Raw genomic sequence first — 15,643 nt, forward strand, 5'->3', positions numbered from 1 at the left:
ACTGTGCAGCAATAAAAATGATTTTCCTCACCTCTTATCTTCCATATGTATTTTGAGGAACACAGCAGTACCACTCCTCTCTATATAAGGAGAGTTTAATTGGTGAACACGTGGTTTCCTGTGTACGGAAAATTTTATAATCTCTAAGCTTGCATGGTCTGTCAGATCATTATCCTCATAAATCCATCCATGACTGCAACATTTGTTTGAAGTAAATAGATTGCAGAACAATTCTGGAAAGACCGGCACAGCTGTACGACTCAGTGGACATCGTGTCTCCAGAAGCAAGGTCCCACAGGGTAGCATTTATTTCCAGTATTAATCAACATATGTTGCCCAAATCACAGTTTCTCATCTGCAACTCAGTGAGAAATATGAACATATTAATTCAGAGATACGCTGCCATTTTCAAAGATTCCTAAAATAATCACACATTTCCTTTTAAATGCCAAGAGAGCCTACCAAACCAGCAGGATAAAAGAAAAATCTGTTTCTTTCTACAAGCAGTAAGGCACGTGCTTGCTGTCCCTTGTGCTACGGATCGATAAGAAGGCTTGCTGCCCAGACCACCTGCATGTGTGCAAGACTAGAGCTGTGCAGGAGCATCTGCAGCCTAATCCTTCCTCACATCGCTCCCAAGCAGTTCTACAGGTACTATTCACAAACGTCACACAAAGAAGCCTCCCAAACAGCTTCCTTGTGGACCTCTCTACACCCACACAATTTAATTCTGAAAAATTGAGGTCTTTTCTGATAAGCATTATGGAATAAATCACAGGACCTCAGCAGGCACGAAAGTAACATGAAGTCTGCAATTCACTTAGTTCCCCAAATTTTGTAAGAAAAATTATCTCATTGCTGGAAGATAAAGCAATACTATTTTTAGTCTCTTAACTGCATCCCTATAGTACAGCCAAATGCCACAGAATTTTTTTTTTTTCCTATACATAGCAATGGTATCCTTTAAAAGAGAAGCAAGGGAATATATTTCCCCCTCATCAACTGTCTGGATCATTTTCTTGAAGGGTTGATCTCTACTGCAGGCTGACGTGCATGTCCTCTCAAATGATGGCAGAACAGAGCTCTCTGCTCCCAGCCATTGTATGTAGCCTCCTATTCAAATCTGCCACCAAAGTTTTGCACACAGATACTGCTTACATGACAACAGCTTAATATTCTATATACAGCACTGAGTTGTTTGTCCTGTACAATACAGGTGAGTGGTAATTTACATTAAAAAAAAAAGACTCAAAACTCTTCACAGATACACCACTTTAATTAAAAGATAAACTCATGCCCTTAAAAAAGAAATTAAATAAAAATTTAAAAATAATAAATCAATAGTCAGTTTCTTTCCAAGTAAATTTAAGCTAAACTGTAAAGCATGAAGTAGTTTCAGACATTTTTTTCTCTCTATCACTTCAATACCAAACTGAATTTAAAAAAGATGAAATTATTCTTAGGTAGCAAATTAGTATATAAATAATTGGCAACTCACCGCAAGCAATATTTCTTTTCAAGTAACTCCTTATGAAAATTAAGCAGCACGGGGAATTTACGGTGCTTTTTATGGCAAGAAATCCATGGTATCTGTATAAACAGGTTTTATACTTCAGGCAGTTTTATATGTGTAAAATATTTTTCAGTAGACCTGGATCTCATTTTTAATAGGAGAAAGTGTGGTATTTAACCACTTGAGTGCAAAGAGATTTCATTCCAAAATAACTATAGCTAATTTGAGAATACTCAATAATAAACAACAAACTATATACTTGAGTAGAACTCGTAAATAAGACTGGTGCAATGGCAAGACAATCTGTAGGCTTTATTTAAAAATATAAGCAATAGCTGGTCTTGCAAAAAGAACAAGTGAGAACAGAAACAAGTGGCCTCTGTATCCTTAACCAGTATGAACAATATACTGAACAACTTAGTGTCCATGGGCTTTAGCTGTAGCATACTGGTGAAAAGATGGCAGTTTGAAGTTTACCATCATGCAAAGAAAATCAACTACAGAAGGAACACACAGAGGAATGTTCAGACTGCACTCACCCATCTTTAGCTAAACAACCTCCTCCTTTTATAATAAGATACCAAATTTTGTAATATAAAACATAAACCTGAACCCCTGTAAAGCACTAAGATCAGTGTGCACCTACAAGTATTTCCCTCATCTGCCCAACTGAAGACCATGTTGGTCCCTCTCATACCTGTCTGATGCAGGAGCAGACCCAGACATTTCAGATAAGCTGCTTGGGATTTGCACATCTCAGCCTGGCAAATGAAGCAAAGCAAGACCAAACCCAAAGGGCTCTTTGGCTCAAAACATGAATATTAAGGCAATGGGAGCATAGCCATGCCCAGTCTCCTCCATGCTGAACAGATCAAATAAATTCCTGCTGCTTCAGAGCAGCTGATCGAAGTGCCATTTCCAATTTTGCATTAAACAATTAGCCAGTGCTTTTGCTGCTCTTCATTCTCTGGCAAGTACAAGCAGACTCTCCGTCTGTCCCAGCAGAGAACAGTAGACCGTGGGGACAGACAGACTCTGAGTCTGCTCAGTCCTTAGTAGCCACTTTGTACAATAGTACGCTAACATCCTTAACAAAAATTTAAGTGGGAAAAATGAAAAAACAAAAGTGCTTCTAGGAAAAAATTGCATTCCTGGTTTGTCTTATATGGGGCTGGAAGATAGTAAATGTTACAAAAAATAGAAAGAAATACTACATCTGAGCCAGGAGAGGGAAGGCCCTGTATTTTGATCCTGGTATCAAATGCTAAAATCACCTGAGACATTATTATTTGTGAAATAGAACTACTAAAAGCAAAGAAATCAAAGAACAGCTTGCACCCACTGATAGCAAATAGTTCAAAATTCATGATTTGTCTTCTTCAGAAAGAATTCTACACCACAACTATAATCAATGTTCTCTAGGAGAATAATGTTTCCTGATACCTGCGAAGTTGAAAACTGAGTAAATATTTGTTGCAGAATAACTAATTGCTCTTTCAGGAAGGTATTCTCTTGTTTCTTACAAATCCATGTAAAAGTTGGAAGAGGAATTCAAGTATTTGTTAGGAAGTTAGGAAGAAAAGCAACTTTACTGCCATCATGACATTGTTTAATCACCAACAGGGCTGTGCTTAGGTAGTTTTTTCTGAACTGTTTTCCAAAGTTGGTACAATCTATAGGACTTGAGGTGAAGGGAAAAAAACAGCAAATTAAATGTTTATTTAAAACTGCAGTGTGAATTTTTATCCTTCTCCTCCCTACACAAGTAATTTGGAAAATCCACAAATCTCTGAACTTAAGACACAATTCTGTTAGGTAATGACTCATGTAAAAGGTTATTTCTTTCAATTTTAAGTTTGATCCTGGACCCGCTGTTAATCATGTTTGTGTTTGTCTCAGAACAGAAAAGGTAGGTTTAATAATAAGAAGCAATTCTTCACTAATGCATTATATTTAGGAACAACAGACTTGATCAGAAGATAGCAATCATTGACTTGCTAGTGTAAGAGCAGGAATAAAAATATCTTCTGGTTTACAAAAGACATGATGGAGTTGGAGAACAATTTCCTGCCACACTCTGGTTGCTCCCTATCATCCCTATGTCAGTCTGGGCTCAGGCAAGTCTGCCTCCATACACAGCCCAGTGTCGGACAATTTGCATCTCCCCTGGATAAATGAAGGGCTGAGGACTCACTAAGTGGACAATGGTCCCAGTTTATCCCCCTCAGAACAAGTCACTACGCAGGGAATGAAGCTGCACAACAGACCTTAAACCATAAAATAAGACAGCAAAAAGACTGCATGTCTCAGAAAGCACAAGGTTATGCACATCTGGCAATGTAACATTATTTTAGCATATGGTGTTGCTCTGTGTTGCTGTGACATGACCAAGTGACTCTCCAGCTCAGCAGAGGAAAAGAAACAGGTAATTAAAAGCAACAAAAATAAATAACTGTGTTAATTACAACACCATCAGTTTAGCAATGTGATCTGACCTAATTGTAGCTGTATTTAATGAATTGGGAGAGTCAGTCTTAGGAGCACCTGAAGGTGTCACAGTACCAAGATTTTAATCACAGCTGAAGGCAAAAGCTGGCCTCCTTCCCAAGAAGAAAGCCCTGTCCTAGCAGTAAGCGTTCCTCAGAACAACCACAAGCAACACGACCAGTCCCCTTAGAGCAGAGGAAGCTGTGTTGACACTGAAACGTGAGCTGTTCCCCCAGGGAAACCAGCAGTAATTTATTTATTATCCATAAAAAGAGTAGGCTTGGTTCCAAAAGTACCATGAAAAGTTATTCAAAAGGAAAAAAAAAAAAAAAAAAAAAAAAGAAAAAGTAAACCAAACTCAATACCACAAAAAAACAGAAGGAATCTGGATTTATACCAAGATATTGCCTCCTCAACACCTTGAACCACTGCTGAGATGTTGAGAAATAAAGCACTGCCATGGGAGCAGATATTGAAGGAAAGCACAGAAAATGTTTTTTCTTCCCATTTGTCTGAAACTGTTTATTGATTTTGGAGACTCCCCTCCTGGCAAACTCAGACAAAAACAGGGGGGAAAATACACATTCTGTGCACAGTAAGAGCAGACATGCCAGGCTTGATGTATTTATCTAGGAGGTATTTTTGCTGCCTATGCAAGATAATGACCTCAAACATAAAAAGTACAGAAAAGAAAATAATCTAAGCACAGAAGTAAGAAAAAAAAAAAAAGAAATAATATGGTTTTTTTTGTAAAGTAACCTGGAGTTTTATTTATCTTTTGGAACCTACTAATGCAGGGAAAAAGTTGTTATCATAAACAAAATAACTCTACACAACAAAAGATGAATGTTTTAAAGGGTTTGAGCAGAATTTACCAGTTAATTTTTTCTTACATCAGAAGATGTAAGCACCCAACAAATCTCCAGGGTGAGCACTGAAGAATGCCCGCTGTGGGATGCAGGGGGCAAGAAGGAAGAAATGAGCTTTTAAAACAAGTCATCTAGATAATCTAAAACAGAGCATTTCTCTTGTGTCCCTGGAGATGTTGGCCTTGACTGAGATGATTCTGTAACTGGTGGATTTACATATACTACAGCATGGGGACCGCCACACAACCTCAGAGGACAAACTTCTGCTCAAGCCACCACCACACCATCTCCTAGCATCACATAACACAAATAGAAAGGGAGAAACATTTCCCCCTTCCCACCAAAAAAAAAAAAAAAAAAAAAAACAAGGGCCATGCCTTTTCAGAGAAAAAGGGACCATCAGACTAACAGGAATGACCGTCAGACTTTGGAGATGGCAACAACTGATTGTCAGTTTTGCGTTTGTAGTCAGGCCCTTGAATTTTTCTGTTCTTTAGTCTAACCAAGACACTGAAATATTACCAAAAAGCAGTAATATAAAGAGGTTTTATATCATCTTATTATGAATGGTAACAAGAATGTTTATTGAAACAACATTTGAAAGTTCAGAAGACATCTCATAACCATTAATGTTACCCATTTTAAATCTCTGTTTGTGTGGTCTTCAAAAACACCAATGTCATTAACCCCTGATTACTGAAAACGAACAGTTTTTGCTCCACTTCACAATAACTCCCCAGTAACAGTCAATGAGATCAGCATGCATTTATTTAAATAGAGCCTAACACACAGGAAAGGAAAGTAGGCATGGCAAACAGAGAATCACACTGATTGTTAGTCACTCTTGGTGAAAACGTAAAGTAGCACTTATCTGATTAAGTACTTTTGGATTGGTACTTGCTGTTGGAACTTTGCAGTATGGCTATATTTAGAACACTGATAATATAAAATGTAATTTTCTTGCTCAAGTTCCATGTCAGAAGGATGATTTTACATGTTACCTGTTTATTTTTTTGAACAAAGGAAGTTTTCACTGCTAGCACCACAACACCAGTGCAGCTGAGGAAGACCATATTTTCTGTAGCCTTTGAGTCACTAGTAAGAGCTTGCTACACAAACACCAGCTACTCCACAATGGCTTCAGGAGTACTGAGGCTCACATCTGTCTGGCTTCTCACTCAAAGGAAAAAGAAGGACTCCAGGCTGCAGAGTGGTCCTAGCAATTTGGTGTAGTAAAAGCTACTGCAAGTTTAATTCTACAGCTCTACTTTGTCAAGTAGATCCTTGAACGTGGGTTTTCTGTAAGAGGGTTCCCTAACTACCTGGTTGATGATTACTTAGGTGAGGGATTCTCCATCACACTTTACTGAGCTGTTCCACTTTTTATACATCACACCAACATTGAGAGAGAAAGAGGCAGAGGAGCTCACAGACCAGCTTTAAATACTTATGCACAGGTCAACCACATTTAATAAAAACAAGACAATAGAGAACACAGAACCAAAGCCGAAAATGCAGTCTGTCTACTGCACATCTGCAAGTACCTCAGGCCAGACTGCACCACTTCATTTCCACCTTTTCTACTGGCTTCAGTGATGCTCAGCATGTCCAAAAAATAGTGCACCCAGGTTGCATCATTTTTTGACTGCTAGAGAAAGCTAGCAGTAACTCACGTTTCATCACTGAAACTGTAAAGGAGACTGACAACTCTCTTCCATACAACACATGCTAAGGAACACACAAAACACAGCTTAACATACAAATATCATGTTGAATTTACAGGAATAAGAAATTAATTTTATATTCCCATAGACACTCTGAATCTGGAAGCTATAGTAAGAACAAAAGAAAATAGAAAAACCATCCCAAATCCATTTTTCCCCTTTCTCTGGTTATTACAACTCTTCTGCACAAATGCACAGCACCTGAGGCAAGCTTATTAGCTGAGGGATTAATAAAACTGAAAAGACATGGTTTCTGGTATGAGGAGACTAAAGTGGGTATGAGATGCTGTGCATCAGTGCCCTCAGAGCACAGCCATGCCACACAGCTTTGCCACTTGCTCCTTAGCATGGGTCCAGTCCCTGCCTGATCGCTGACACTCTCATGCTGAAACTATGACAACAATACACTATTCCCAGCATCAGTTATTTAATGATAAGCAGCCTGGCTCACTGGGCAACTAACAGCTCTGGAAACACTCACTATATTAAGTGGATTCATACCTTAAAAAGGGTTGTAATTTCCATGACCTGGAAATACAACCATTTCTAAATGATCCTTAAATCATAATTTTAGCTGGAAACATGGATTGTAAGTTTTTTCCAATTCCCAGTTTCTCATGCATAAACTGGCTTAACCCACTATGGAAAAAAACAATTTCTAAAGGCCTGTCATTCTCTTAGAAGCAGCATTAAAGTGTGAACACTGACAATTTTCATGGAAATCACAATGCCAGAGCAACACAAAAAGCTGCAGTATACAGAACACAGTTGTTGCCAGAAAATCAAGTGTTTGCTGATGCTAACAGAGTAGCTAAAACCCAGACACAGGGGAACACTTGTTAAGGCACTGAATTGCAATTCAGGAGAAGTGAGGTACTTCCCTAACTCTGTCACAGGCCTCCTGGCTGCTTTTGGAGCTGGTCATGTAAATGTGTTCACACTTCTGCCTATATAAATAATATGGAGTCTTCTACATGTATTTCTTTAAGTCAAATGAATATTGTTAGGAAGTCTTCAGAAATGCTTGTGAGATAATTCAAGTCTGTGACAACAGAAGTCTATATGAGGACACATGATTAAGAATAAATACACATAGTCAAGAGAGCTCTCATTCCTTTAAAGAGAAAAAAAAATTTCTTTCATTCTGGCCATAAGCATGCATTGGGATCTGAATTACTTGGCAAAAAGAAATATACTACTTCTCCAGCAAGATTAACTACACACAGAGAAGCCATGTATTTATTGAACTGATTTCAATATAAATATTTAGGAAGTTGTTTTTGTTTAAGGGTCAGCATCCTCGTTAAGTGTACCCATGAGAGCTCTTGAACTGTCATTAACGCCCCCTTCTCCAGTGCAGCCTCCTGAAACTGATTATTACTGGTGCAGCCAGCCCAGATGGGGTGGTAAGTAAAATCTGTCCTATCAAAATGTTCCTGCAGAGCACTGTAATTATTCCACAAAGACTAGCAATTTGACCAAGATGTAATTTACAGGAGCAAAACCTGAAGAAAAATGAATATGAAATTACAAGGGAAAGAACATGAACACCAAATAAGACAGGTGACAGTAAGAAAGAGAAGGTTCAGTTTCATCTAACAGTGGCAGGAGCAGCATAAAATAACAAGATGAAAAAATATAAAAGATTCCATAGGAACAAAATATTGAGAGACAGCTGGGAGATGGGGAAAATCAAAACAAATCCTGACTATTCTAGACAGTACAGAAATGAAAGAGATTTTATAACGCCTTCATTCTCTACTCTGGCAGATTCTGAAAGTAAGGAAAAGGGGAAAAAAAGGAAAAATAACATATGAGAAATAGGAATTTGGACTTCAGAAAAAACAGCTGTCAGGACTGGATTGTGTTGCATTTATCTTGCCATTTGACTTACTCTTGCAATTAGTATCTTTATCTTCAGCGATCCTGAGATATTAGTCATGACTGAAAATACAAATCTGTTACAGTATATTAGCTCAAGAGTTACATTCATATGGAAGTGCCAAACACAGAAAAAATTACCCTGTTTCATTCTATGCAATAGCAAGCACAATTTTTATGTCATTAGTACCAGAGTTTTATTTAACGTGATGTATCTCCACTGACACAGAAAGAAATACTTTGGGCCCAGACTGAGAGGAAGACAGGGTTAATGGTGACTGTGCTGCCAGGAAAATGCATCACAGGGAAGCTCCCTGTCTCAGGGGGACACATAAGAAGTGCATTGAAGTGAATCGACTGAATTCTGCAGGAGTGATACAGATACAAATAATGAAACAATGTGAAAGCTAATGCCAAAAGCACAAGTGTCAGTTTTGCAACTGGTCAAGGCAGCAATCTTGAAAGTTGCTACCATCCAGGATAGAAGAAGGGGGAATGGCTTTGAGCTAAAGGTGAGGAGGTTTAAATGAAGTATTAGGAAGAAATTTTTTACCATGTGGTGAGACAATGGAACAGGTTGCCCAAAGAAGCTGTCTATATCCCATCCCTGTCAGTGCTCAAGGCCAAACTGGATGGGACTTTGAGCAACTTGGTCTAATAGAAGGTGTCCCTGCCTATGGCAGGAGAGTGGAATGAGATGATCTTTATGGTCCCTTTCAACCCAAACCACTCTGCGATTTTACCACACTGCTACTCTACATGTCTGGTTGCAATCATTGCCCTTTGCCATCCACCACTTTACACATTACACAGAAATTTCATATAAATACAAAACATAGAAAACATATACAAATTGCTCAGCTTTCCAATTAAAAACTAATTAAATGTTATTTCTTTTTACCCTAAATTGTGCAACACCTGGAGGTGAGCTAGAGTATGATATAACTAGTGTTACACAGACTAAGAGATGTTCTGTGCAAAACCATGCTCTCCAGGCTTTCTTAGACAAGAAAATAAAACCATAAATACAATATTAATATTTTTTTAAAGCTGGTTGTGCAGTTTCACAATGTAGCCCACTTAACTATTTGTAGTAGTTGTAAAATAGTAAGAAAAGGTTTCAACAAGCTGAGATGTGCAACTCGCTCTGTAGCTGGGGGTTTGCTTTCCCCGGTTCTGCATGTAAACATTGCTGATGCTTCACATCCATATCTGACTTCCAGGAACACTTTAATCCAGCAGGGAAGTCACTCTAAAGTGGATGTACTAAGATGTACCTGTATTTGCTAGTACCATAAGGCCCTGTGAGATAGGGAAGGAAGTTGAAGCATGGAAAATAAAGGTCCTACTTAAAAAAAGCACTCATACTTCCAGTTTAATATACAGAGGCTTTCCCCACATTTGCCAGACTCCAGAGGAAGCTTTTCTGTGCTCAGACACAGGCAAGAAGATAGATCCATAAACTGCTGGCTTCTGTGGGAGATGGAGATGCCTTCAGTGGCCAGGGAAGATGCTCTGCTTTTTGCAGGGCTCCTAACAGAGCAGAACAGAACTGATCTTTGAGTTTGCAGTGCCATTTATGACCAGTGTATGTCTGTTACGCCAAATTATGGTCAAACAAGAAACCAACTGAAACACCCAGAGAAGATTCTCTCTGCTCTCCCTAATGAAACAAGGGCAGATACTAACAGAAAGATACTAAAGAAGTGTATTTGTCTTTTAATATCCATTGCATAATCACAGAGTAAATCTTCATTTCTACTGTTGCTACTGATTGTCTTAAATTCACTTCTGTAAACCAAAATAAATGTTCATTAAATAAAACATTGTGAACTTGCTAAAGCTTCTAAAAAACTTATGCCTAGAAATCAGTAATAATAAAATTATTGGTTCTGAAATCTGCAAAATTTTTTGAAATTGAAAATTTGGAAAATCCCTGCAACACCAGCACAAATTGCATTTTTTCCTTTGCCATTTAAAATCAAACAAACAAAAAAAAATCAAAAAACAAAACCCAAAAAACAAAAACCCAGCAGTATCCTTCATTTAAATGTGCACCTCTCAAGGAACTGTGCCGTGGAACACACATAATCAATTTATCTGTGTAAGCACACAGCAGAGCTGCTCTACCCTGCACAAAATGATACATTAAATTCGTTCACTGTTTAACAAGGGAGGGTCACAATGTTGCTGTTAATGATTACATAGGGACAAAACAGCTCTGTCTAAATTTTGTAAAAAAATTTGAAGCTATTTTAACCTTCCTTTCATAACTGCAAGCTAAGCCAATCAATAAGCTGGAAACATGTATAGCATGTCTTCAGCCATGAAAGGAAGGTATTTCTGTCACAACGGCCTTCACAGCCAGAGGTCCTCAGCCACACTCCACAGATGCAGTTCATGTCTGGATTCATATGGAAACCAAAAAGGACAAAGCTGTGCTCTTGCTGCACTTTCGTGACCCTAAGAGATTTCATCAATGTGTGAGTAAAATCTGATTAGGGATCAAACATCCACCAGTGTCCAATACAGATGATAGCAACTGAGGGAATTATGAACCATTCAGCAAAGTCCCCTGTTAACAGCACAGACACATCCAGGCTGGGAAGGTCTGACTTGCAAGAAAAGGCAACACAAAGTAATTCAAGGCTGAAATGAGCTCAGATAAAACAGGCAGTCACCTCTTGGTGCACATGACAGTGTTGCCATCAGCTTCCACATGAGCAGATTAGCACCCACACACTTTGTTATACAATATCACAAGTGCATCTGCACCCTACCATTGGATTCATCTTCTTGAGCCATGTCAGGAGCAATATGACTGAAGTTAATGAAGTTACTGTAACTTCTGTTCATGCATGTGATTTCTGAGTCTGGCTGTGGACAAGTTTACACAGATGAAACTGGTTACAAAATGATTCTGGAGTTTTATTCAGATATGCCTGCAGGCCCCAGTGGTCCTCTCTGAGATGCATCAATGGCATGCATTCCCATTGCAAATTAATTTTTTTTAATGAGTCTTTGGATACCTAGCAATCAAGACAAATTTTTAGTCAGCACTGCATCTGAATTACGCTTCAAAGCACACATGTAAATTGGCACCATAGATCTCCTCTTCATCAGGATTTTAGAAAGCAGCTATACTGTTACATCAACTAAATACAGAGAGGGGAAGCACATCTACCACTCTTCCTGGAAGATTAGCCTAAAAGGTCATGATCAAACAGGCTCAATTTCAGATGGAATTAAGCATTTTATTTACAAAAAGAGCAGAAAGCTATGTCATACTCTACACGTCAAAGAAACATGGCACACACTGTTTCATTACCACAGCATTAGCAATGGCATCTTTTCTTTACTAATTGCTCCCTATACTACTTTCTGTGTACACTGCAAGGTTCCCTATTAAACACAAACTAAGGAAATGAAACTGAACAAAACTACTGTAGCCCACTAGCACGTACTTTAGAGCTATTTCCTACTTTGTTGAAAATAAATTTATTATATAAACATTAGAACTAAAAATAAAAAACGCTGCTGAAGCACTCTCAGTCTTTTTCAGTCTGTGCAGTGTGAAGTAGAGCAGTAAATTGCAGCGAGCAGACAGCACAGCTCTTAAAACTTGCCCAGCTTTTGCTCTGACAAAAGAGATCGCTTAGGACCTCATCGTGCTGCTGCTCTCGTCGTTTAATTAACGGACTAATAAATTCCACTGCTGGCATATCTTCTACTTGTCTGTTCTCTTGAAAAACCCCTAACCCTCCCGCGGCTTGCACTCGGGCTGACCGCTACTTAGCAATAGTACTGAGAGAGCGGTGCCTGTCACCCAAGGTAGGAGGCACTCGGAGTAGTCACCGCCGTCTCCCACCAACCTCGGACAATTTTGGGCACTTTTAATTCGCGGTTGGCAGTGTTCTTCCGTCCTCTGCCGCGGCCGTGCGGTGGGGCTGAGACCCATGTCTGGGACGGCTGAATAAACCTTTCAAAGGCTTTTGGCAGCGTCCTAGCGCTGGGCCAGACGGGCGTATGGGTGAGAACTTCTGCAGCCGCGGGGGCTCCCCGGACCCTCCGCCGGACCGGTCTGCCCCGAGCCCCGCCGCGGCCCCGGCTCCCTCCCTGCCGGTGTCCCTTCCAGCCCCGGTGGCCCGGGTCGGGAGCTATAAGCAGCGGCTGGCTGCCCTTCGTCCCGCAGCGCCGCCCCGAACCACCTCCTCAAGGGGACAAGCCCCGAATCGAACCGGCTCTCCGGTCTCGCAGCCAGAGGGGCAGCGCCGGCAGCCGGGCCGGGGCGCCCCTCCCGCAGGGCAAAGGCGAAACAGGCACTTTCTCCTGCTCCTGACCTTTTTGCACCCGAGCTCACCGCCCTGCCACCCCCTGCTCCCCGCCCTGCCCCCTCCGTCCCAGGGCTGTGCTCCGAGCGGGCCGGACGCCGACACCTGCGCGCCGCTCCGAGCTCGGCGCCCACAGGGGAGAGAGACAGGCGGGACGGAGGGAAGGCACCGCGGCCCGCCGGCCAGCACGGCCGCTGTCGCCGTCCGGAGCCACTCCCGCCCGTGGAGAGGAGCGGTGGCCGGTCCGGCGCGGGTCCCGGAGGGAGCTTACCCGGTGGGGGGTTTGCTGGCCCCGGGGCGCACGAGGGTCTCCATGGCCGGGCCCCCCTCTCCACTTCTCAGAGGACGGGCCGGTGCAAGCCGCGATCCCGGCAGCGGCGAAGGTCGGAGGCGGGGGTATCGAGAGGGAGGGAAGAGAAGAGAGTACAGAAGTGAGAGCCGCCCTCGCCCCCTCCCTCGCCCCCACCTCCCCCGCTCCCCGCCCCGCTGCCAGGCGGCACTGCCCGGGCCGCCGCCGCCCACGGCTGCCCAGCCCGGCCGCGGGCTGCGGGCGGGGATGCGCTGCCGGGGCGGCCCCTGCCCGCCTTACCCGGCCGGCAGGGAAGCCACGCCGCGCCGCGGGCCCTGACACCCGGGCTGCCCGGGCAGACCGCAGCAGGGCACGGCGGGGCGGGAGTCAGGCGGCGGAGCTCCCGGCGCGGCGGGGCTCGGCCGGCCGCTGCCCGGGCAGCGCGGGAGTGCGGGGGCGCTGCGAGCCGGTTTCCATGAGACTGCCCGGCACAAACGCAAACACGGCGGTCGCCCCCGCGGGCACTGCCAGGGCGGCCGCCCACGCCGCCCACGGCACGGCGTGGGAGAGGAGAGTATGGGGTAACAGGAGGGGGAGAGGAGCGACAAACCGACAAACCCCCCGCCAGCGCTAGCTCCCAGGACCGTCCTCCGTCTCTTTTGCCACGAACTCGGCAAACCCAGTGCTTGTCAGGCGAGTGTGTCCGAGACTGAGTCTTGCCGGGAGCGGAGGCTTTTCCTGAGCCTCACACCCTGCCCAGTCCTGGCTCTGCCACCTAAGGCCTGTTTCTCGTCACCTCTGTTCATACAGACACATGTTTTTCTTCTCTCGGAGGCGGCACAAACAACTTTTAAAATTAGCGGCATCTGTAGTCAGGGAGAGGGGCTGGAGGGCCGCGGCACGGCAAGGCAGGCTTCTCTCCGGCTTTTCCTCCTGCGGAACGAGCCCAGCACGGGAAAGACAGCCCCGCTTCCCGTGCGGTGCGGTGCGCACAATGGCACAGTTCGTGGAAACGTGGGCATCGCGTTAAAATCTGTGTATGTTGTTTCAGGAATATCCCCCCTTACGCCATTTTCCCAGAATATCGACTGCTACACCTGTGTGCAAAAGCAAAACCAGACTGGAGGCGGGAAGTCTGGCTGACACTACTGTTGTGTGTGCGTGTCCTCAGCCCAGCGCGCCCGGCGTTGGGCAGCCTGGCTTCTCCAGGCAATTCAGGAGTTTCTCTGCTCCTCTCCATTTGTGTCATCTTGCTTTCCCGGCCATGGTGGGAGGATGGCAGAGGCAGGTCAGACCAGCAGCCAACACCGGGACTAGGAGACAGGAGCAAGCAGGCTGAGTGAAATTACTAAGAAACCCGAATGAGGATCTGAGCTGCTGCCTTACCTGGCTTTTCACCTGGCTGCCTTAGTGATAGTCACACAGGTTCTGCTTAATGGTCACCCCTTTCCCCAACCCTTCCATCCCTTCAGTCTTGAGCTCATATTTCTGCCTACTGTGTTCATCAGAAAGTGTCTTGACCAGCTCAGTAACCACACAGGGTAGACGCAAGCAGCTTCTCTGGCTCCAAAAGTGAGAGTTGCTTCCTCAGCAAGCAGGACTTGGCAAATACGGGTGCATGTGGCTGATGGCATTGCCATATGCAAGAAAACCCCATCCCAGGCAGATTGAAAATGCTTTGAAACATTCAGATATTGGATTAATTTGCAAGTAACAGAGGAGTGAAAGACATGTTCATCTTTTCTGTACTACATGACTGGAAGATCACTGTAAATGCCCACCTTTGTCTACCAAGGCTTTTGCATTATGACCAAAATACCAGTTTTTATGTATTTGCCCCAGTGTATAACATAACACTTCTCGTGCTAAAGTCATCCTTAACTTTATCTTCTCTCACTTTGACAACCTCAAGTCTCCCCTTAATTCCCATCTCCTCAGCAGATATTTAAGAGTGCTGGCTTCCATTCCCTTCTCTCCAAGCCCACATGTGCAGGTACCTGTGGGAGGCAGCAGCCTGTCCTAGCTGTATGTAAAGAAACAAAACCACAAATTTGCAGAAGCAAAACATTGATCTCTAATTTCCCTGTTACCATGGGTAGAAGTTGACTGAGTCACCACAGTTCAGTAATTACCCCAGTCATCTGAGCCACATGCTGCAGTAATGAGCCACATGCATGATCTTAATTTGCACCTTTATGAAAATAAATAGGCTAGGCTACATACTTTATTTTGCATATGGATTGGTTCAGCCGCTGCACGCTGTCAGTTTCCATAGCTCCAGGAACGAATGGTCATCTATTAAATCACGGGAGCTTGATTTCACAGCTCTGTTCATCATCTGTTCAGTCATTTTTCATCTCCTGTTTTTACTCCTAAATCTTAATGAACTTTTCCCTATTCTAGAACAGTTGCCAAAGCTGCACAGGCACAAAAACCTCTGCAGATGGTTTCCCCATCATTAGCAAACTACACCAAAAGAACTTCCCTTGCCTCAGCTGTAACTTCTAACCTTACATACCTGAGCAGAGGTGTAAAGTACAAAACACTCA

At 43.1% G+C, this 15,643-nt stretch overlaps 1 protein-coding gene across 2 annotated transcripts in view; it reads right to left on the reverse strand.

Annotated features, from left to right (window-relative positions):
• COBL (cordon-bleu WH2 repeat protein) overlaps window positions 1–13,228 on the reverse strand; it is a 155,914-nt gene extending 142,686 nt beyond the window's left edge. For both annotated transcript variants that reach the window (XM_053991372.1, XM_053991363.1), the window contains exon 1: window positions 13,077–13,228. In XM_053991372.1, coding sequence (XP_053847347.1) covers window positions 13,077–13,120 — 44 coding nt within the window. In that variant the 5' untranslated portion in view covers window positions 13,121–13,228. The remainder of the gene's footprint in view (window positions 1–13,076) is intronic.
• Between the last annotated feature and the right edge of the window lie 2,415 nt (window positions 13,229–15,643).

Source organism: Vidua macroura, chromosome 1 (genome assembly GCF_024509145.1).
Source record: "Vidua macroura isolate BioBank_ID:100142 chromosome 1, ASM2450914v1, whole genome shotgun sequence".
Lineage (NCBI taxonomy): Eukaryota > Metazoa > Chordata > Aves > Passeriformes > Viduidae > Vidua > Vidua macroura.